This window comes from Peromyscus californicus, unplaced genomic scaffold (assembly GCF_007827085.1).
Source record: "Peromyscus californicus insignis strain IS unplaced genomic scaffold, ASM782708v3 Scaffold_8__1_contigs__length_139910024, whole genome shotgun sequence".
Classification (NCBI taxonomy): Eukaryota; Metazoa; Chordata; class Mammalia; order Rodentia; family Cricetidae; genus Peromyscus; species Peromyscus californicus.
Window position 1 is genome coordinate 116023970 of NW_026294606.1, and position 23517 is coordinate 116047486.

The following is a 23517-nucleotide window of genomic DNA, read 5'->3' on the forward strand; positions in this document are numbered from 1 at the left end:
GTGGCTTCTGGTCACCCCAAGATCACAAGCAGAGGCAGTCTAGGCTGGGGTCACAGGCTTGGGCTTCTATACAGGAAAGTCAAGATGGCTCCTCCCAGGTCCCTCCCAGGGCTGTTGTCTGAGTACCCAGTGCTGAGCTCAGTGCTGCTTCCCGGATGAGCCAGAAGCTCTGGGCTTTGAGGGCCAGCCCTTCCAACCCTCCTCAGCCCATTGCCATACAAAGAGAGGAAGGGGTGGGGCAGGGGAGGGGTGTCGGGCAGGGAGCATTGTTGAGGGGCTTTGCCGATGCTGTAGCAGCCCAGCCTGCTGGGTGATGGAAGCGAGGCTCTGACTTGGTCTAGGATTGAGCATGGACGCAGGATTTTAGGTGGACCCCAGTTCACCAGCCACACCCAGGCCCACCACACCCCAGTTCCTGCAGTCTTGGGGCCTGTGGTGGGGTTTTCCGCCCCTGCAAAGACAAGGCAGTAGGTCCTAGTGTGCTTCATTCTCTGAACATGGAAAGTTCTGGAGGCAAAGTGGCCCCATTACCCAATTCTCTCCAGGCCCATCCCTGAGCTCTTGTTCAAACCACCTCCTAGGCTGCCCAAAACCCAGTCGAGGTGGGTGATTGGGTGGCCTTGCCTGGCTCTTCCCACCTCTCCTAGATAGGGAATAATATGGGAAAGTGGGCTGTCCTCTCTTAACACCACCAAATGCCAAATAAACCCAGTTCTCAGACTCAGCTGAGAATCTCCCATGCTCTTCCAAACCCCGGCCCTCCTGGACTCCATCCCAAAGGTCTTACCAAACCGGGAGCAGGGTCTTCCTCAGGATCCCAGCTTGGCCCCGACCCTGCCAAGCAGGTCTTCCTCACGGCATGCTACAGCCTAGGTTTACAAACGCAGCCACACTCGCTGGCTGTACATTTAATCAGTGCAGATTATTTACAGAACTAAACAATGGGGGTGGATGCCGTCCCCACCCCTTGCTGGCTCTCAAGTCCTGCAGAGGTGATGTCCAGAGTGCTGCTGGACCCCGACCCCACCCCCGTCCAGTGCCAGGCTATGAGAATCCACTGCTCAGAGAGAGGTGGTGGCCCAGAGGATCCTGGGTAGTGGTGGCCCTTCACTGTTCAAGGCTTTAGGGAGGCAGAAGGGACCAGAGCCAGCCGTACAGTACCATTTCCCACAGAAGCCTCCCGCTGACTCCGGAAAGAAAAGAGGAGGGGAGGCCTCCTTTCACCCTCAGGACAGACTTCCCAGGCCATAGTGGATTCCTTTGGGGGTTCTACAGCCTCTGTGTCGGGGGAGCTGCTGGCCTGTGCCTAGTAATGTCATGTGCGGAGAGAGATCTGGAGGGGAGGAGGCCCACACGTCTGGTCTATGACATCCTGGGCATCCATACATCAGGCACTGTCTGGGGACCTCTGGTACCCTAGTCTGTGTGCTTGCCAGCCCCATCTCTCCAACGGTTGGGACAAGGACAGCAGAAGCCAGAGGGTGAGGGAGTGCCCAGCATCCTGAGACCTGTGGGGGTGAGGAAAGAGTGTGGGCAACCTAGGGAAGATGAGGCTAGTCACTAGCATCGGGAGGGAGCGGACAGGCTCCCTTTGGTCCTTGGTGAGACAGGTCCAGGGCCCCTTCCCAGAGGGAAAGAGCTGCAGGCCCAGGGGTGTGTGGGAGCTTCTGATGGCCAGGATCGGGGAGGGCTTTCAGGCTTCTGGGCTCTCAGAAGTAGCCTAAGAAGGAGCCAAGCCGCAAGGTAATCAGGATGGCTCCTGGGCCATAGGCTCTTTCTAAGGCAAATTCAGGAGGGTAGAGCCCCGGCTGGGCTCCTTCAAGGCAAACACAGCTCTTGTCACGGGAGGAGAGGTTCAGGCTGAGGAGAGCCAGAGCTGAAGAAGCTTCCCAACCCTCTGCCACCTTCCAGAGGTGAGCCTCTGTCCCTTAGTCCCTGTCTGGAGCGGCACACTCAGAGAACTCCAAGCATCGCCTGACCCCAGTCAGGAAAGCAGAAACAAATGCTGAGACAAGGTGCCAAAGAAAAAGACACCTGGGCATAAATAAAGGAGGCGGGGGGGGGGGGGGGGGGGGGGGGGCAGGACTGACAGGGGAATGTGTGTGGCCAGGAGGGGATCCCACTGGGCTGAGGAAGCTTCTGGGAGCCACACACCTGCCCCTGCGGACCTGAGCACCGGGTGCTGGGGGCGGTGCGTGATCACACCCACTCCTGCAGCGAGCGCTTGCAGTAGAGCAGCATGCGGGGTGCGCCCTTGCGCTGCATCTGCACCAGGGCAAAGGCCAGGCCCAGGATGCACAGCAGCAGCAGCAAGGGGACCAGCACCATCACCACGTTCACGGTCCGGACCACCTCCTCCATCTGCACCACCACGCGGCTGCCCTCGTCCTTGTCACCCGCCTCCTCTTCCTGGCTGTCCCCGTCCGCCTCAGGCTCCGCACCCCCGTTGGGGTTGAAGGGTGGACGAGCCACATCGGGCCATCGTGGTCGGGGCTCCACGTGCTCCTGGCAGCCCATGAAGTCCCGCAGGATGGATTTGGGGTGGCCGGGTTCCATGCGCAGGCGCTCATTGTTGAATTTCCAGTATTTGGTGCCCTTGTAGAAGTAGGTGTAGGCTATAGGAACAGACAGGCCAGGATGGCTTCAGGCTGGGGAAGGCATGGAACTTGGGGGTAGAGCACTTGTGGAGCCTGTTAAATGGTCTCCCAGCACCAAAGCCAAACCAGAAAACAAACAAAAGAATACTCTTCCTCGCTTGCTTGTCTGAGTCTTCTCAAATCTGCTACTCTGCTGAGGCTTGGGGGACAGGTTGGGTCCCCCAGCTTCTTGGCTAGGCTGACAGGGCAAAAAAGGGGCCCACAGCCTGCCAGGGTACGGGTATCAAGGAACCCCACTGTTCACCCCAGGATTGGCTTTATTCCCAACCATAGGGGCAAGCGTGACTGTGTGGCCTTGGGCCGTCATGGACCTGGGATGAAACCCAGTGCTGCTCTAGACTAGCTCCTGGCCTTGTATCTATCCCACTGACAGCAGGAAGGGCCAGGTTTGAAGCAAGGGTCGTTACTGAGCGCAGTGAACTCAGGGCGCCTGCAGAGTGACATGACCGCACACAGGTCACGTGATCGGGCCGAGCATTGGCAAAGCCGGCCAGTCTGCCCTGAACATGAGCGTCCCAGATAAAGAACCAGACACACAGGGACCCTGCTGGAGCACTAATAGGGTCACAACTCCTGTCACTCAGTTACAGTGACAGATACTAGGCTTCTCTTGCAGGTCTGTGAGCACTACCCGGAGAGGACCCTGCTCCAACACCGAACCAGGCCCATCGCCCTGAGGCTCTCAGTTCCTGAGCTCCGGCTCCGGACATAGACAGGCATGGGTGGCCTCTCCAGCTGTGGGGCTGGAGGTCCATCCAAAGAGGACAGTAAGGATGCCCGGAAGGCGGGACGTTGTGCTGGAGAAGATCCCAGGCTGCAGCAGGACACAGCTGGGTCCTCCTTCAATGTCTCCACAAGGACATGGGACCTTTGGCAAGTGCTGGGCCCTCTGGGAGGGGCTGGCCTGGTACCTGCATCATTGCTGAGGAAGGCCCCTTTGGGAGAGTTGGGGATCCCCTGCCAGACGCTGATGGGCTTGGGGTAGCCAGGGTCTCCATGTTGTGTCTCCTCATTGAAGCGCCAATACCTGTGACCAGAACAATCAGGCTATGAACCTGGAGCCCTGCTTGGGCCTTAGTCCCTTCTCCCCATTGGCTCTCTTTGGGCAGATCTGAGGATGCGGGGGCCTGGCTAGAGCATCCTCCTTTAGAGGACGGGGCATAACAAAATGCTTACCTGTCTGCTTGAAAGAAGAAGGTGTGACCTGTGGGTTCCCACCAGATGGCTGTGTCGATGCGGTCATAGGGGATGTCTGTACCGTAGCTGCTCAGCGGCTGTGGGTAGCCAGGCTCCAGATTGGCTTCTCGGAAAAGCCAGTAGCGGTTACCTGCACAGGGAGCAGTAGGTTGTGTGAGGATGGGCCTGGGTTGGGAATAGAGACGACAGAGGAAATGCTTTTCTGGGTCCACAATCCATTCACACCATCACTGCCCATCCTAACACATGTATGCACAGAACCACAAGCACTCAGCATGATACTCACACACGTATCTATGCTCATGGAAACCCATGAGATACTCATTTCTCTGTGTACAAGTCGGCTGCTCCCACCCAGCCCACCCACACACTGTACATGGATGCCCCTTCATTCCACAGGACACCTCCTCTAGGCCTGGGAGCTATGTCCCTGAGATACTCAAGTGGCCCTTATGGTGCCAGATCTGGAACTCCCCACTTCAGTATGAGTCCAGTCCTGTATTCAGAGGGTTCCTGCTGTGGGGCCAGAGATACAGCTGATCTATCAAGGGGTACTGCCCCCCTACCCAGGGCCTTTTCTCTGCAGACAGACTGCAGAGATCCTGGCAAAGTGGGTTTGAGAACCTGTTCTGTTCTTTTCCTTCCTTCCTTCCTTCCTTCCTTCCTTCCTTCCTTCCTTCCTTCCTTCCTTCCTTCCTTTCTTCCCTTCTCTCTCTCTCTCTCTCTCTCTCTCTCTCTCTCTCTCTCTCTCTCTCTCTTTTTGTTTTTTTGAGACAGAGTTTCTCTGTGTAACAGTCCTGGCTGTCCTGGAACTTGCTCTGTAAACCAGGCTGGCCTTAGACTCACAGATATCTTCCTGCCTCTGACAACCAAGTGCTGGGATTAAAGGCATGCACCATCACCACCTGGCAGTAATTTATTTATATTTATTTTATGTGCATTGGTGTTTTGCCTACATGTGTGAGGGTGCTGGATCTCCTGGAATTGGAGTTTTAGACAGTTATGACCTGCCATGTGGGTGCTGGGAATTGAACCCAGGTCCTCTGGAAGAGCAGCCAGTGTTCTTAACCTCTGATCTGTCTCTCCAGCCCCATGGGGATCTGATCTTTTTTTTTTTTTAAGATTTATTTATTATGTGTACAGTGTTCTATCTGCATGCATGCCTGCATACCAGAACAAGGCATCAGATCTCATTTTAAATGGTTATGAGCCACCATGACATTGCTGGGAATTGAACTCAGGACCTCTGGAAGAACAGCCAATGCTCTTAACCTCTGAGCCATCTCTCCAGACCCAAGGGGATCTGTTCTTCACGAGGACAGCCTGTTCTTATGAGAACTCATTCTCAGGAGAACCAGAAGCAGGGGCGGGGACGGTGAGGTGGGGCTCCCAGGCTGCAGAAGATGGCAGAGATACATCCTTAATTTCAGGCAGTCCTGGCCTTCAGGGTCTATCTAGGCCTGCCTAACCCGCAGCCTCTGCCTACCTCTCCGCTCACACCTTGCTACCCCTGGGTGTTGAGCAAGCCCACAATGGGGACTGGAGATGCAGGATTCTCTTCTAGCTAGCAATATGGCAGAAAGGCTGCCCAGGCCTCTCACCGTCTTGGCTTACCTTTGAAAAAGACAAAATGTCCATCCTGGCGCTCATAGGCAGCACTGATGTTCCCCGGCAGACCACGCCAGAAGTGGCCAATTGGCATAGGGTAATTGTCCAGAACACGGTTGTGCCGGACTCGCCAGAACCAACGGCCCTGTGGAAGGGGGTGGGTATTGATGGGCAGCACGTGCAGGATGCTTTGGCTGAGGGTGGGAGCTGTGCCTACACTGTTCTTCCCAGGTCAGGGATGATCTACCAGAGAGGCCATCAGGTCCTGAGGAGCCAGGCAGTACCTGGAAGGCCAAAGCAGCTCCAAGGAGGGAGCTCTGGGCTGGGGAGCAGGCACCTGATTGCCGTGCAACCCTTTGACAAGTCCCTTGTTTTCTTGGGTTGGTTTCTTCCTGGTCTAGGGTTTGGTCGGTACCCAGGAGATGTTAGCAAGGGAAGAGCTGGTGGGCTTAGAGAGGTCCCGTGAGGGTGGGGTGGGAGCAGGCTCTGGGTTGGCTGGAGGAGGCACCGGGAGGGTGGGGCCAGACCTTGAACACAAACATCTCTCCACGCAGCACAGCCACTGTGTCGAAGTTGCCATCACAGATGTTGGGGCCATACTGGTCAGGCCTCTCTGTGGCCCGGGGCTGGGGTGGGGGCCCTGGCTTGGGGGGCCTCTCTGGCTTCCCACCTGGATGTGGTGGCTGGGGAGGCCGAGGGGGCTGGTGGTCCGGCCGTCCTGGCCGTCGGGGCCTCACAGTGGGGAGAGGCTGGGTGGGCTGTGGCTTACCATCTGGGGAGCCTATAGAGAGGTGAGATCAAGAAGTGAGAGCAGACCCAGAACCTAGCCTGGATGCCAGGTTCCCCTTACATACAATGCTGAAGTCCTGAGCACACCCCCTCCAGGTACAAGGCCTTGTCTACCCCACAGCAGACCCCTTCCTGGGCTACCCCATCACCATCCATGGCAGAGGCAGGGGTAAGCCTCCTCCACACGATCTTTTTCTTAACCTCTCTGCTGGGTGGGAGGCTACCTGCCTGCTTTCCCTGAGGACATTCCCCTTACCATGCTGGCCTACTCAACGGGGCCCTAGGAAGGAAGGCACCTGCAGAGTCAGGAGCATGGCTCTGGCCCAGGCTGCAGCAACTTAAACTCTACCTGAGGCACAGCTCATTACTGAGCTGCTGGGGACACAGGAAGGAGTATCTGTGAGGTGCCACCAGAGGAGGGTTCGGTGTGGACACGGAGGCACAGGCCCTGACTGGAAGAGCTGGCTTTGGGGAGACCTGGCCACTGTAGATTTGTTGGGTGGAGTCTGGGCTGGGTAGACAGCTGTCTCAAATCCCCTGGAAGTCTAGAGAGTGCTGGGGACAGACTCAGACTGTGGGTCCTGGGGACCCTGGGACACCCTTAGTCTAGTAGGAATACTGTCAAGGACAGGAGAGAAATAGGGTGGATCATCTGCATCCTCTTGCAGCTCTAGTCTGGGGCCACAGTGTGGGCTCTGGCTAAGTGACTGGGCCTCAGTTTTCTTCTACAGAATGGGGACAGAGTCTAGGGCCAACTGGTCACAGCCTACTCACCATACAGCTGCTGGATGCCCCGAAGGTCGTCCTCAGGCAGCTGGAAGTTGTCAGTGTCCATCCACTGGTAGAACGGTGCCATGATGGCACTGGGGTTGCTTGAATGCTCCAGCCCGAGTGCATGGCCCAGCTCATGCACTGCCACCAGGAAGAGGCTGATTCCTGTAGTGGGGGCATGTACGGTCACTCTGGTTCATCCTAGGCCCTCTGGGATGCCATGGACCCCACTTGTGCTTCTCTTGGATGGGGCTGAGCTGTTCTGGCTTCTGGCCTCTAATTTCCCCATCTGAGAAATAGGCCCAGCATATCCTTCTCTTCCAGCCCTCCCTTGGTGGGACAACAGATTGAGACTAAGTACAGGGCTCCAGAGATATGGATAGGGGACATCCTCCCCTCTGGAGCCTGAAGCTACTGAGCTGGATGGGCGGCCTATCTTGGGCACTGCCTGGCCTGTTCCCAACCCTGGCCAGCTGTCCTCACCATGCAGGTCAGTGCTGGAGAAGGTCCAGGGCTCATCTGCGTCGAAATGGGTGTCCCCACCCAGACCAGGGCCGGGGAAATAAGCGTGAGCCAGAAAGCCACCCATGCCATCAAACGGTGAGCTGTCGCCATGGAAGCCAGAGGCGAAGAGCACCATGATGTCAGCCTCCTCCCGCCTTCGCAGCCGAATGTCATCATAGGATACTTCCTGGAAGACCAGGGGCGTGACCTGCTCCCATACGTGGAAGGCCCTGCGCACTGCTTCCATTGAGTTGTACCAGCCCAGTTTCTCTGTGTAGTTCTGGATGCTGCAGGGGGGCCAGGGAGATGAGAAGGGACAGGCTTGTGGGATACTGTTGCCGCACCTTCCTGAGAGCACACAAAGCTGCCACACCGTCCCCGGGTATGAATTAGAACTTGTCACACCCAGTAATTCATTAAACTCTGACTCTGCGTTTTCATGGCAGAAGACAAGCAAAGATTTAAATTAAGAAAGACAGTAAGGCTGGGCGGCTGTGGTGGTGGCACATGCCTTTAATCCCAGCACATGGGAGACAGGGGCAAGTGGATCCCTGAGTTCAAAGCCAGCCTGGTCTACAGAGCGAGTTCCAGGATAGCCAGGGCTGCATAGTGAGACCCTGTCTCAAAAAACCAAAAAGAAAAAAAAAGAAGAAGAAGAAAAGAAAAAGTAAGGGCCTGGGCATGGTAGTGCAAGCCTGCACGAAATCCCATCACTTGGGAAGGGGAGATAGGAGGATTGGGAGTTCAAGGTTAGCTCCAGCTACACAGCAAGCTTAAGGGCATCCTGGGAATAACACGAGAACTTGACCTTGTCTTAGTAAATACCCGCCCCCCAAACTCCAAATCCCAAACCAAAAGAGAGTAAAAATAGTAAGTAAATGAAAGTACAGGTGCTTTGTGGCCATGGGGTGGGGGTAGATGAGGTCTGGGAAACAGGCCACTCTGAATGTTGACCCCAGCACCAGGCAGACCCTAACTTTAGCTGTGTGACCTTGGACATTGGAGTAGACAGTCTCAGTTTCTTCATTTGAAAGATAGCAAGAGGGGAGGGAGCAATACTTTCTTTGTGGGGTCCTTGAGAAGATTAAGTAAATGCTGCATGAAGGTCACACAGCTGGGGGCAGTGGTTCTCAACCTTGCTAACGCTGTGACCCTTGAATCCAGTTCCTCCGGAACTTTATTATTTCATTGCTACTTCATGACTTGTATCTTGCTACGGTTATGAATCATAATGTAAATATCTGATATGCAGGATATCTGATACGCAACTCCCGTGAAAGGGTCATTCGATCCCCAAAGCGGTTGTGACCCACATCTTGAGAACCACTGGCCCAGAGCCTGCACATGAGAAGTACAAAGCCCACACCCTCCCTGGGTGGATTAGACAGAGCTGCTGGTGCAAATGTCTGTCAACTGCAAAGGGGGATTTGACTGGGTGGACCAAATTCACTCCAGGATCTCAGGCCTGAGTGAAAACAGAACACTTGACCCCCACATCTACTGACCAAACTGACTCAAGAATCCATCTGGCCACATCAGGCCAGTCTAGCCTGCAGCTAGCTGGGGCCAGGAAAGGACCCAGTAGGGGATGCTTGAAAGAGACCTGGCCTTCCGCGGAGGGAGTCTAGACTGTGAGCTGGGACCATCAGCACAACTAGCCAGACCCCTTCTTGGAAAGGAATTCTGAGTCCCCCTGAGAGGGGCAGGGCAGCTCCCTTCCCAGCTGGACCCATACCTGAAGGTTAGGTGGTGACTGTTCCATGTCTTTCCTGTCAGGGTGTAACGCTTCCTCCGACGCAAGTTGGCTTTCACACGTACCCCAAACTGATCAGGCACCCCACAGCGGGGCCGCTTCATCCACCTGGACCAAAGATACAGAGGGGTCAGCTAGGGGTCATCTCTTCCAGGCAGCCCACCTCCTTCCAACTCCCTCTTGCTTCCCAGTTTTCCCTCACAGGGATGTGCTGGGGGTGGGAGACTCTCTGTTTGGCTTCCAGAGCGGTGAGTAAAGAGATTCCGTTTTCAGAAGACTGAGCGTTCAGCAGTGACTCAAAAGGTGTGCTTCTCTCTGAGTGTAACCCAAACGTGGGATGGGTGCTCTTGAGGCCGCCTGTCCCAGGAATGTCAAGCTCTGTGCTTCTCAATGTATCTATAGGTCCTGTCACCTCTAATAGAGCAAGGCCTAACTTGGTTGTCCCATCCAGGACTTCTGTACTGCACCTTCCCATTCCCATGCCTGTAACAGACATCACTAATCGAACATTATGCTCTTCCTGCCAAAGCTAGATTACATCTACTTCATCTCTTTTTTTTTTATGTATGTGTATGTATGAATTTATGTGCACTGTGTGCATCCAAGTGCTTGTTGAGGCCCTCTCAGATCCCCTGTCTGATGTGGGTGCTAGGAGCCGAACCTGGGTTACCGGCTTGAACAGTCAGTGACCTTAACTCTCCAGCTCCTGTCTTATCTTTAACATCAGGCTTCAGGCAGCCATTCTAAACAGTAAGACTACGAAACCATTTACCACTCCTCATCCAGGCTACTCTCCTCTGGAAACTCCATACACCAAAGACTCTCAGGGCAGGAGGCCCCTGGGATCTGGGAGGGGGTCACATGGAGGGACTCACGCCTTTGTCTCTTCATCGAGCACGCCCGTGACTGGGATCCCATAGAAATTCTGCATCTCCGCAAGGGCAGAAGCCAGGATCTGGGCAGAGCGCATGGTGGACATGTGGCGGCTAGGCTGGGGTAGGTAGCCATAGAGCCGCAGCCAGTTCTGCAAAGAAGCCAAACAAGGTCTCCTCAGTCACTACTCAGAACCCTCCACGACCTCCCAATGCAAAGGAAAATTCAGTGCTTCCAGGGCCTATAAACCCCTGACCACCAAGCCCCAGCTCTCAGGCTTCACTCCTGTAACCCACTAGCCTTGGGGTCATCACACTTGCTCTTCTTGCTGCCTAAGGTACTGTGCCCTCGGCCTGGCACATTCTTCCCTGGCCCCTCCTGGGTGGGACCCTTCTGCTCCAGGCAGGCTGCTGGGGACCCTCAAGTGTTGCAGACTATTTGTTTAACTATGTAAAGATGTGTTGCATTTGTTTGATTAAATAAAAATGTGTTGCTGTTTCACCTTGCTTGCCTAAGGCACCTGATTGGTCTAATAAAAAGCTGAACAGCCAATAGTGAGGGAGGAGGTATAGGCGGGACTTCCAGGCAGGGAGAGTAAGGAGGAGGAGGAATTTGGGCTCAGGGAAAGAAAAAAGAAAAAGCGACACGTCAGGGGCCAGTCAGCCAGCCAGCCAAGGAGGAACAGGAAAGTAGGACATACAGAATGAAAGAAAGGTAAAAAGCCCCAAGGCAAAACATAGATGAATAGTAACAAGTTAATTTAAGTTACAAGAGCTAGTGGGAAAAGCCTAAGGTATGGCTGAGCATTCATAATTAATAATAAGTCTCTGTGTCTTTATTTGAGAGCTGGTTAGCGGCCCAAAGAAAATGCCAACTACCCTCAAGTATTCAGAATCTCTCTCTCTGTTGAGATTTTATTCTTCTTTCTCTCTCCCCTCTCCTTCTCTGTGTCTGTGTGTGCATATGTGTGCACAGGTGCCTGAATATGCCAGAAGAGGCCACTGGATCCCTTGGAACTAGAATTACAGGCAGCTGTAAGCCACTGGATACAGGTTCTGAGGACTGAATTCTGGTCCTCTGCAAAAGCAGCAAATGCTCTTAACTGCTGAGCCATCTCTCCAGCCCCTCTTTTTAATTAAAGCATTTTTAGTTATGTGTGTGCATGCAGGTGCCCATGGAGTCCAGAGAGGGTGTTGAATCCCCTGGAGCTGGAGTTATAGGTAATTGTAAATCACCTGAGATGGTGCTGGAAACTGAGCTTGGGTCCTCTGCAAGAACAGTACATGCTCTTAACTGCCGAGCCATCTCTCCAGCACCATTTAAAATGGAATTTTGACTGGCTTGATCTTATGCTTGATCTTCGACAGACACATCATGTCTGAAAGTGGGCATTTCACAACTCTTCCCCACCCACCAGCTCTTAATTCTTCCTGCACACTCTTCCGCTGATCCCTGATCTGTTAACACAGATGATTCATCCACAGCTGAATACTCACAGTTACTTACACTTGGCACTTTGACCAGTTATGAGCCTCTGCATTAACCACTACCCACTGTGCAAAGAGACTTCTCTGACCAACACAGATCTATGGGTTTAAATATAAATATTTAGAAGGCAGTCCAACAGCATGACTGTTTAATGTAACAGCAGTAGGGTTAGCCCTAGAGCCTATGATTTTCCCAGTCACCAACCTTTTCCCTGCTCTGCCACGAATTGTTTATTTTAATTTGGAAAAGGGTCTCTAATCAGGCTACCCTTCACCTTGCTATGTAACCAAGGATAGCCCTGAATTCCTTATCTTCCTGCCTCCACTTCCCAAGATCACAAGTGTGCACTACCATGCCTGGTTGCATGCAGTGCTGGGGCACAAACTCAAGGATTCATGCATGTTAGGCAACCATTCAACTGACAGATTGACATCTCTGGCTCCCACTGTCCGGGCTGAATCTGTTGCTTCATCTGCAGAATGAAGACCAATGTCTCGTTATGGGGTGTCTTAGTCACTCTTGCTGTGATGAACCACCACGACCAAAGAGCCTTGGAGAGGAAAGGGTTTATTTGGCTTCACTTCCGCTTCACTGTTCACTACTGAAGGCAGTCAGGACAGGAACTCAAACAGGGCAGGAACTTGGAGTCAGGAGCTGATGCAGAGGCCATGGAGGGGTGCTGTTTACTGGCTTGCTCAGCCTGCTTTCTTATAGAAAGGATGGTACTACCCACAATGGATTGGCCCCTTCCCAAAAATCATGATTAAGAAAATGCCCTATAGCCACATCTTATGGAGGTATTTTCTCAACTGAGGCTCCATCCTTTCAGGTAACTATAGCTGTGTCAAGGTGACCTAAAACCAGGGTGAGATTTGAGGGGCAGAGACCCAGAAAAAGTACTCAGTACACAATGAGAGTGTTTGGTTCCCTTCTAGAACTTACCAAGGCAATCCCATCCACCTGACCATCTATCCATCTGTCACTCACCCATCACCCACACTTCCAGATGTTCCTGTACTCTCTGACTGTGCCAGATAGCATGCCAGCCGAGAGCTGTGGGAGACATGGCCATCTAGAGCTTATAGGCTCCAGGAGACGGTGTACTTGGAGGAGAGGGCTTCACGGCTCTCAAGTCCATGAATGCACCAGAAACCTGAAGCAGCAACTCCGGTGAATGATTCTGAGAGATGCTAAGAAATACTAGCCTGCCTCATGCCCTCAAGGCGGTGAGGGGATGGTACCCAGATAGAAGCAAGGAAGCAGATGTCTTCCTTGTCCTTCCCACATGTACTTGGCCACCTGGAAGGCCCACTTTCTATGTTGTTCTAGAAAGGGGGAGCTATATGCTGAGGGACCCCAAGGCAAGACAGTAGCTGGACACAGTAGATGCTTTGGGCTGACACCCACATATTGGCTCACTCGGCCCAAGTTCGATAGGCAGAGAGCAGCTGAGCCAAGTCCCAGACTGGCTGGCTTGCAGTTCCACTCGGAGGTCCCAGGGCCTTGGAGGGTGGCAGGCAGAGCAGCAAGCAGCAGCTTGGAGCCGAGAAACGAGTGTCAGCTCTGTACAGATAGAGTGGGGCCACGCCTATGCTCCATAAAAGGGGACTGGATTGGAGCCTGCTTCATCTGTGAGGTTCTGCAAGGATGAAGCAGCAAAGCACCCTGTAAGTGTTGTGATGAAGAGACCAGGGGCTCTGGCTGGCAACCTTGCTTCTGCCAACAGGGCGGAAGAGTCCAGGCTTCTGGTGAGACTGGCCTGGCTGGAGCAGGCCCAGGGCCTGGGGCAGCTAGGGTCCTCGGAGGGAGCAAACCCATGGTTTCCCCCACTAACTCTCTTGGGGATTCCGACCCACGGGGTAGTAATGCTGCAACAATGTCTTGGTTCTTCCCAGGCACTGAAACTTCCCCCCGCCCCCCAAAGCTCCTACTGCAGGTTCTCTTCGCCTTTGGACAGTTTTCCTGAAGCCTCATGGAAAGATCCAATGGGCAAGGCCACCAGACTAATGGCAAAAGGCATGGAGCTGATGTGTATGTGTGTGTGTGTGTGTGTGTGTGTGTGTGTGTGTGTGTGTGTGTGTGTATGTGTGTATGTGTGTAGGGGGCGGGGTGGCTGCTAACAGATGAGGGCACCTTCGTATCACCTATTTGCATAAGGTAAAAATATCTCCAGTGCAAGCAATCAGAGTCACAGAGGAGCTGATTAGCCTGTCTGCAGAGCTCGAAGAGGGACAGGCTGGGGACAGAAGCTCAGGAGGAGAGGGGAGCTGGCCTGTATGCAGCAAAGAGCTTCAGAGATCTGCAGAGGTCTGGCAGAAGAGTTGCTTCATCCCAGAGCCAGCTCAGGGGCTGCCAGGCAGGTCCCAAGGGAACCTGGTGGCCCTCCTTCACATAGTCAAATGCCTTGAAGTCCCCAGGAAGCAGAGTTCCCATCTCTCTCTCAGCTGTGCCTCGCAGCCACTGCTGGGGTGAAGATGACCCATGCCACTCTGGGACAGGGACTGGTGAGCACAATTGCAGCCTCCCAGCATGAGGTGAAGCCGACGCCAGCCTGCCTCTGGCAAACACGTGCTCAGGGTGGCTGAACACCAAGTGTCTACAAATCTGCCAAGTGGCAGCAGCCACAGCCTTGGGGCTTCTGCCCTTTCTAGTGTTGGGAGTAAGCTCCATCCCACCAGCACGGTAGTCAGTACTGGGCATAGTAAAGGAAGGATCCTAACCCAGGGCTTGTTACCCTTTCCATGAGGGCCACTGTCCAATGACAGAGTAGGAGGGCTCTGAAGAGGCCAGTGGGCCAGGAGGCCTCTCCCATCATTAGAGCAGAGAGTGTGTATGTGGGGTGTTCCTGGGCGGGTGTTCGTGACCACTAGGGAGGCTGAGACCCACTGCCCTGGAGTCACAGCTGTGCTAGCCATTGCTTGGGGCTTCAGCCCTCCATCCTACAAGCATTTATTGATGCTCCAGGTAAGTGACTTGATCCCAGGCAAGAAGACAAGGGACAAGTCACAGGGGAGTTCCTGATCCTCAGGAGAGACTGCTGTGGGCCATGTCGTGCTCACAACCACTCCTGAAAGACAAATACCTATCTATTCTCATTGGGCTGGGAGCAAGGTTCAGAGGCGGTGAGCTGCTCTGGAACAGGCCTGGTTGCAGGAGGTTTCTGTAGCATTCTCGGTTCCTTAGTCTAGTATGCTGGGCTCTGGCCCTTCTCAGGATCAGCACAGCACAGCACTGGCCAGGGCACCTGATCCTCCCTCCTCACACCCAACATCTCTAGCTGAGTCTGGGCGCTGAGCCAGCTGCCCTCCCCCAGGCCTGCTGAAGCAATGTGGAGGGACATAAGCCCGCCGGGAGGACTTGTCTGAGAAGGAGCCCCCAGATCCCAGGTCAATGCTGTGCCTAGAACAGCTATTGGAGTGGAGGCTGGGGCCAGAGCCATTGCTGTCTCCACAGCCTGCTCCTGGGGCTTACAGCAGGGGACTGACCAGGAGCACAGCAGCCCCTCCCCCAGGGCCCTTATCAGACCCCGGTGATAAAGACAATCTCAAGGGCTCTGTTTTATCTCTCAGCTCAGCTCCCTCGGTAATTTGAGTAGCCCCAGGCCAGTTTTGCCCAGCCAGGTACAAAGGGAAGCTTGTCAGGACCATCTAAGATGGATCGGGCCCCCAGACCTTCCAAGATCTTGTGAGGTTCCCCCTCTTCCATTCTCTGCCTCTGAGGATTCTTGGGAACAAACCAGGGCTCACCTGGCTCTGCTCTGTCGGTCATACCGGAAGGAACAGGCACCGAGTAGAGTTAGTTCTGGGATGGGGACTGCAAAGGATAGGGCTTTGCTCTCTACTAGCTCACTGTGGGATGGTGGGGGGTGGTTTCCAAAGCCACCAAGCTCAGCCACCTCCCTGAGGCAGGGCCACAGATTCATCCAGCCGGACATTCCTGCCCTAGACAGCTCATTCCATCTGTGCCAGCAAGGACCCTTAGAAAGGTTCCTCAAGGCTGAAAAGAAACTAGCCTTGGCCATGGGGTGACATCTCTGTCCAGGCCCTGGTTGCTTGTTCATATCAAAGACCTGTGAGAAACTGTGGCTAAAACAACTCTGAACCTCAGTTTCTGCCTCTGCAAAATGGGATCATGAAGAACAGGGCTAAGAGCCTGAATGACTAGACACCAGGCCAGTAAAGGAAGAGAGAATGAGCTGGGCATGGTGGCACATGCCTTTACTCCTGGCACTTGGGAGGCAGAGTTCAAGACCAGCCTGGTCTACAGAGTAAGTTCCAGGGCTATACAGAGAGTGAAGGGCTCCAGCACACCTGGTCATGGCAAACATGTCACGGACAGGTTTTGCCTTTTACCCTCCTCCCCATTCCCTCTACCTGCTAAACCATAGACTGCACTCCTAAAGCTAGCCCCCAAGGTCCACTTCCTCCTCCTGAGGCTGACCACCAAGGTCCAGCTATCAAAGTATTGAAGTCCAGCAATCAAAAGCCCCCCTTTGACTACCCTAATTAACATGCCCTATCAAAATTAATCAATTCATCCTAACACGGGTTTTCCTCCTTGACCTTTATAAACTGCCCTTTGCCTACGGGAGTTGCATCTGTCTCCTCTCTATCCAGAGGCAGTCTTTTGTCCCTCTGGAGCAAACATCCTCCCCCTCCTACCTCGTTCCCTCCCCTTCTCCTTCACCCTCTCTCTCCTGTCTTGGTCTCTATTCTCTGCCCTTTGTCCCTCTGGGGCAAATAAATTTTTATGCTGAGAACTTGGTCTTGGGGTGTCTTGTGCCAACTTGGAGGTCCTTTCAGAGAGACCTTGTCATAAACAAACAAGGGACTGACTAGACTATCCAATTCTTGTTGCTTCATACTCCCAGGGCTAGCATGGTCCATTTAAACAGTTACAGGACATGTGCATTAAGGAAGCCTAACAAACTTCTCACTATGAATTTGAGATCCTTCTGCCTCAGCATCCCAAATCCTGGGATTATAAACATGTATCATCAAACCCGGACCACCATGAGTCTTTAAAGAAATGCACACACACACACACACACACACACACACACACACACACTTGTATGTGTTTGTGTGCATGTGAGCATCAGCTCAAGTGCTTTTGGCGGCCAGCAGCCTTAGAGGTAGTTGTGAGCAGCCTGATGTGGATGTTGGGAACTGAACTCTGGGTGCTCTGCAGTTTGCACCCTTATCTGCTCCCCGAGGCATCATCCTCTCTCTTACCTTTCCAGGCCCGTGATTCTCCCTGCCTCCAGCACGCGGGATGGATTTACAGAGCTGGAACATGTGAGGCAAGTGCTCTACCTCTGAGCTCTATCCCAGGCCATTTTTTTTTACTTTTTATTTTGAAATAGGGTCTCCTTAAGTTGCCAAGGCTGGCCTTGAATTCACTTTACAGCCCAGGCAGCCCTTAAGCTTGGAGTCCTCCTGCCTCAGCCTCCCAAGCATCTGAGATTTCAGGCCAGTGCCACCAGGCCCCCACTCCACTCTGGGTCTTAAAGAAAGCTGTAGGTGATGATGACTCTGGGGGACTTCCAGCCAGGGAAGCAGGAAGGAGGCAGCTACCCAACCCGCCCCCACAAGCCTTAACCTGAAGGAAAAACAAACGGGTCCTTTGGCCTGTGGGCGGGGAGGGGTGGGGCGGAAGGGGCCTTTGTTTGCCAGGAGTTTTCAAGGTTGGCTAGAGACCAGGCCTGGAGTATCACCTGGACCTTCCATTGCAAGTGAAGGTTCCTAGATAAGGCTGCCCAGGGCCCAGGGCAGGGGCTGGCTGGGAGTGGTTACGGAACAGGGCAGCCTTGGCAGAACCCCTGAAAAGACCTTCCCCTCGGGGTCAGTCTCTGCAGGCTCCTGCTAGCAGAAGGTGGAAACTCAAAGGGTTCTACCTTGGGATTTGACCTTTAACCCAATCTGAGGCTCCCAGAGAGGAGGCTCTGAGTTCAAACCTCGGTTCTGCGGTCCCTAGCTGGGTAACCGGAGGTGCCCTCTCTCACCGGGAGGGACTAGTTTCCTCCTCCATATGCAAAGAGTTAAGAGGAAGATGAAATGTGAAAATGCTTCTAGAATGTTCCTGGACAGAATTGGTATGATGGAGGTACTGAAACAACCCTGAACCTCCTGGGCAGGCTATGCACTGATAGCATTCACTGCGCTGCCCAGAAACAGAATAAACTTCCCCATAATTCCACCAAGTAGATACTATGGTTATTCCCATTTTACAGGCAAGAAAACTGAAGCGCAGACAGGCTCAACAACTTGCCAACAACGAATGCCACAACCATTTACTTCTCAGCTGTTAATTTTACCAAGGGCTGTGATGCTGTTAAGTGCTAGACATGGAGCTGGGGTCCTCACCTCTCTATGGGTGGTACCTGAGTCTAAGGGTCAGCTTCAGAGAGTTGATCCAGACTCTGCTCTCCAGGCGGCATAGCATTGTGGGCTCAGCCATCAGTGGCTACGGAACATGGTACATCCAAAGATGACTGACTGGTGGCTCCTCACCAACCTCTTCTGACAGCAGAGGAGGTCAAGCTGGGCCTTTTGTTTATTTCCTCCTGTTGCTTTGAGACAGAGGGGATACAGAGGGAGGTACCCCTCCTGCCCCAGGGCAGACCCATCTCTACCACACTTGCCTGGGGCTGTACAGCCTGACACTTCCCTCTGAGGGCCTAGCCCTGGAATTGCTAGTCTCCAGGTACTCAGAACACATGTCCTTTTGGGGAGCAGTGCTCAGGAGCCCTAATTCTCAAGTCCTCCGGGGGGCTCTTCTAGCAGGAGGTGCCATTGTGCTGAGGCCTGGGGGTGCTCAGCTACCCTCAGGGTCTCAGGGCCTCACATTTATCTGTGGATCTCCCAGGATCCTCTTGGCAATGAAGAAGTGTCTGAGCAGAGTGTTCCCACCCCTCTTTGTTTCTGCTGACTCATAGAACATGGTACCCAAGTAAAACTGTCCAAGGGGTTCTTTTCCTGCCTCAGTATCCACCTAAGTTTTGGGGATGCCACCTTTGAATTGGGAGTCTAGGGAATAGTAATCATCATGGTAACTAACCTCAGACTAACTAACAATGGCAAGGACCATCTGGATCCAGTCACAAAAGAGCCACAAAGAGACAGCCAGAACCAAATGGGGTGGCAGGATGGAGCTTTCCACATCCATGGCATGCCATTCTGAGCTGGCACGAGTGATCTGGGTGGTATAGATTGCTTTTGGATAAAGTTTTAGGGGAGAGGGTATGGGCATGTTTCCGTGAGGTTTCCTGCCCACATTCAGGGGTGTCTTTTAGAAGTCTCCTTCCTCCTTGGGGTGTGGCAATGGAAAGTGTGCGTGTGTCCAGGGGTCACAGTGGCAGCCAGGTCCATATGCTTTTCCAATGAAGACACATCAGAAGGTCACTGATAGGCGAACCCAAGGACACAGGGACATGTTAAGGGCTGATGTGAGAGATGGTCCACATCCAAGTTCATCACTCCAGCTCTCCCATCTCGAGAATGTGTGGAGACATAGTCTCCCAGTTATCCCTACTAGGAGCCTACCCTTTCCCTTTAGGGAAGGCACTGGGAACTCTACAGTTTCTGTGCACAGTTAACATGGGAGAGGAACCTAGAGGGGCCATCACTGGCATCCAAGAGGAGACGGTCACAGTGACCCCAGTCAGACCTGAAGAACAAAAGGAGAACTCTAAGGCCTGGTGGTGGCCTTAGGACTAGGGAGGCAGAGGCAGGCGGCTCTCTGAATTCAAGGCCAGCCTTGTCTACACAGAGAAACACTGTCTCAAGAAATATGAGGGGGGGGGGGGAGAGGGGAGAGAGAGAGAGAACTCTAGTTCTAGAGTCCAGCCTCCTTTTGCTCATCTTCCTCAGTGGTCACGTCGGGGCAGGAAGACCTGTGACACTATTCAGGGAAGGTGGGAATGTCCAGTTTTGGTGTTGGTGGCACCACACCTCTGGACTCTGGCAGCCTGAGTCACTTCCGTGAGATAGGCTGAGAGCACTAAGCTTCGAGAAGGAACAGAAGGAAGAGAGTTTCTCTAGTAAAAAGCAAAGGTACTCAGATGGCCAGGTGTGATAGCCACAGAGCAGGATGGGATCCTGATGGGGTAACAAAGCGGGTATCTCATCCAGGTGGGGTTCTAGAACACAGTGCCTGTCCAGGGGACAAAATGGGAAAGCTAGGGAAGAGGCGCTCAGGAGTAGCTTTTCCAAGGAAGGCAGGCTACTGGGAGCTGCTGCAGGTGTGGGGCAGCTCAAAGCACATGCCAGTTTCTGGTTCCTTGGTTTAGTGAATTCCTGTGGCTGCCACCTGGGAGGGTGAAATGAGGTGGGTGTTGGCCTGGGCTCAGTTACCAATGTACTCATAGCCATGAGCTGACCAGAGATCTGGAGCTGTGGACTCCCTTAGGTAAGAACCAAAGCCTTTCTCAAAGGAAAGGGTCTGTGGACACTGTGTAAGGCAGGCCAAGTCTAAGCAGATGGACTGGCCATCAAGGCTTAGGGACTCTTTGAGTCCAATTATGGCCAGTCCTGAGGGGTCTCCCAGAGCAGCCTGCTCTCCAAAGTCAACTCTAGGGGCTAAGACAGCCATCTGTAGCTTTCCATTCACTGTGGATTCCAACAAGCAACATTTCAGGGTCCTTTCCAGCACAGCCAAAATTGTGTCTTGAGTCAGTCCTAGCCAGGGCCACCACGGTCCTTTGCCATGGAGGTGGAGGACTGTGGGCACACTTAGCTTCCTCAGTTGGAGGAGATAATGGGAGAACAGCACACCAAAGGAAATGGCATGAAGTTCCCCAGCCTAGGTCCCAGCAGCACCCAGATCATGGCCATCCAGGAGGCCCATTCACCATGCACAACCACCAGACTCCAGCTTGGTCTGTGCAGGCCACAAACTCTAAGGCAAATCTGTGACTTGAAATTCTTTGGCATCTGCTCCTGTGGCAGTACCATGGATACAAGCAAACACAATTCCTACCAGCAGGAGCCCACTCACTGGAAGCCTCTGTCCCTAGCCCTTGTGAATTGGGTTGGGGCAGACTCGCTCCCTGAAACTCTCTGACCTGAGGAGGAAGAGGGTAAAGCATGTGGAGGACTGACTAGCTGTGAGGTGTAACCAGTCTCTGCAAGTTTTTATTAAAATAGGGTGGGTGGGGGTGGGGAGTCAGTCTTCCACTGGAAAAGTCTCTCAGGCAGACCAGAAAAGTGGGGAAGCCTCCGGGGCTGGGATAGCAGACTAAGCTGTCTGCAAATACAAACAGCAGTCTGAGGCCATCGCTCCAGGAAGCCCAAGGGCACCAAGGCCCCAAGCCTACCAGGTTGCAGTTCCTGGCTCGTCCTCTCTCCAGACTCTACACCTAGTCTCCCTTTCTCCCAAGGCTGGAAAGAATGGTCTTTAAAAGTTCAGTGGTACCCTGGGGTGACCGAGCTAGCGCTGGAGGGATACACTGGAGCGGGAGGTGCTGGTTGGGACTCTGTGCAGGGAGACCGCGCGTGGCCACTCGCCGGACCAATCCAGAGAGCTGCCAGCATATGGACGTCAGTCCGGCTTCCAGAGAAAAGAGGCGTGGAGTCTACCCTGTTTCACCCAGGCCTGCGCGTAGCGGCACTGGTGGGAAAAGTGTTCCAGGAGATAAGGACTGTTCCTCAGACCCCACCTTGCGTGGGAATGCTCCATCGCAAGAAAGTCGCCAAAGCATCCGTGCAACCGGTCATTTGTCTGGGTGGTTCTCACCCATCCCCCAACCATCCGGGCCCGCCAGGCAACGCACGATGTCACCCAAAGGAGTGTCAGCCCAAGTGTGAGCGCTGCGGGGCTCCTGCTCCGCCTGAGCTCTTCCCACCCACAGCCCCCCGCCCAACTCGCAAAGCCCACAGTGCGCGGATCTGGCTCTCGAGGAATCGGTTCGCGCAAAGACTAGAGGCGAGGGCTGGGGGCTGCGGAAGCGGCTGTAGGGACTCAAGCTAGGGCGGGTCAGTGCCACGAGCGGCTTCAGCGTGCCGAGCGGCTGCGAGCCCCGTTCGCACAGGGCTTCGGGAAGAGGCGCGCTGCAGAGCTCCGGCCAGGGAGTGGCAGCCTGCCAGCCCCGCTTTCTGCCCAAGCTCTCCAGTCCAGATCAGCCCTCACCCCCGAGGTGGGGTGCGTCTCCCCGACCTGCAAGCTCCCGGGGCGGGCGTGGTTCGCACCACGTCCCTCCGGGTTCTTACCTCAGCGGCGTATACTTCGGCGTCCTCAGACGCTGTACCGCGGCCCAGGCAGTCCAGAAGCACCAGTAGCAGCGGGAGCAGCCAAGCTCGGCCGCCGGGGCAGCTGCCAGTGCAGCCCGGCCGTCCAGACGCGCTCCGGTCGCTGCCCATGCTCGTCGTCCGCCAGCCGGGTCCTGAGCGCTCCACGCGGGGCTGGCTCGCTGGCCAGCGCCAGGTCCTCGCACGCGGCTGGGAAACTTGCGACGCTCCCTGGCTCCCGGCCCTGCGGGCGCGCGGCAGATCTCCGGCTCCCGGTGCGTGCGGGAGCCGCTCAGGTCCCCTCTGCAAATTCCCAAACCCGAGGAGAAGCGGGCAGGGCAGGTCGGGGCACGCGGGGACCCGCCCGCAGGAGAAGGGGACCGGCCGAGCAGCACGCCGCAGAGACTCGCAGTCTTGGCGCGGTGCGCCCTGGCCCCGGCCCCGAGCGCAAGCACAACTCCAGAGCCTTTGTCTGGCTCAGCGCTCCGGCCGCCCGGTCCCGCGGCGCCCCCTGCGCGCCCTGCTCTCTCTGTCCATGCCCGGGGGGCCCCCCGCGCTGCCTAGAGCGCGCGCCTCCCTCCGGTGACTCGGCTCGCCGCCGCGCCCAACCCGGCCTGGATCCCCAGGCAGTCCCCGGAGGCACGCAGGGAACCGGCCAGAGAGAGCGACGAGCCCGCCAGCCAGCTAGCCAGCGCCCCGCGTCCCCCGCGAGTTTGGCTCCGCAGCCCTACTCCCAGTGCGCGGCGGGAGCCGCGCCGCTCTTAAAGGGCCAGTGTGCTCCCTGTGCGCAAACCTAGGCGGAGGCTGGGGGCGGTTCCTAACCCGAGGCTTCGTAGTAGCAGGTGCCGGCTGTGTTGCTCAGGCACGTGGGTGACCCTTCTCATCTCTCCTGATGCCAACCAAACTCCCTAGCCTGCTTTGCTCCCGTCTCTGCTTCTGGGGAGCAGGGGTGACCCCCATAACTTGACTCTATTCTGAGGCAGGGCCAAGGACATTCAGATAGAGGGGGGCCAGAAAAGGACTAGGGTAAGGACGTGAAGTCCTGTCTTTAAACTTTAAAACATGACAATAAAACTCCGAAACAAAGAAGTTGGAGGGGCAGGTAAGATGGCTTAGTGGATAAAGGCTCTGGCCACCATCAAGTTTGTCAAGTGTGGCAACAGGAGTTCGAGCCCCAGGACTCACTTGGTGGACCCATAGAACCCGTGGCACACGTGTGAGCACACACACATGTAATTTTAAAAACAAGCCCCGGAGTGTCTTAGGCTCTTTATTAAATTTCTAAGACGCCAAGTCAGGGGTTAGGGCGCAACCGAGAGTTCAGGCTTACAGGGCGAGGGAATCGGCATCCCCATTCCTCTGCTGCGTGAGTGAGTATGAGAAAATTACTAGATCTTTCTGAGTCTCCATGTTAGGGTGAGGGTTCTGGCTCCTAGTGTGCACCCATTTTGTTTCCAAGAAAAACCACTCCACTTGGTCTCTGTTATGTGAAAGTCAGTGTGTCGATGAGGTTCATCAGAACGCTGGGTGGAAAGGCAAACCTTCCCGGGAAGTTTGGGGTAGACTTTTAACTTTTACTCCGGTGTGGACACTAAGAGGGTCGAGGGCCCACGGAAACTTCGTCCAACCCAAGGTCAGCCCTAGTGTAGTG

At 54.6% G+C, this 23517-nt stretch overlaps 1 protein-coding gene across 1 annotated transcript; it reads right to left on the reverse strand.

The window, feature by feature from the left end:
* Nucleotides 1–893: 893 nt before the first annotated feature.
* On the reverse strand, nucleotides 894–22601 carry Mmp15 (matrix metallopeptidase 15). The gene is made up of 10 exons (XM_052728372.1): nucleotides 21849–22601; nucleotides 10155–10303; nucleotides 9262–9387; nucleotides 7506–7813; nucleotides 7026–7187; nucleotides 5990–6243; nucleotides 5469–5607; nucleotides 3834–3984; nucleotides 3569–3684; nucleotides 894–2615 (listed from the first exon to the last, which is right to left on the reverse strand). The coding sequence occupies exons 1-10, from the start codon at nucleotides 21996–21998 to the stop codon at nucleotides 2200–2202; spliced, it is 1971 nt and encodes a 656-aa protein (XP_052584332.1). The 5' UTR covers nucleotides 21999–22601; the 3' UTR covers nucleotides 894–2199.
* Nucleotides 22602–23517: the final 916 nt, after the last annotated feature.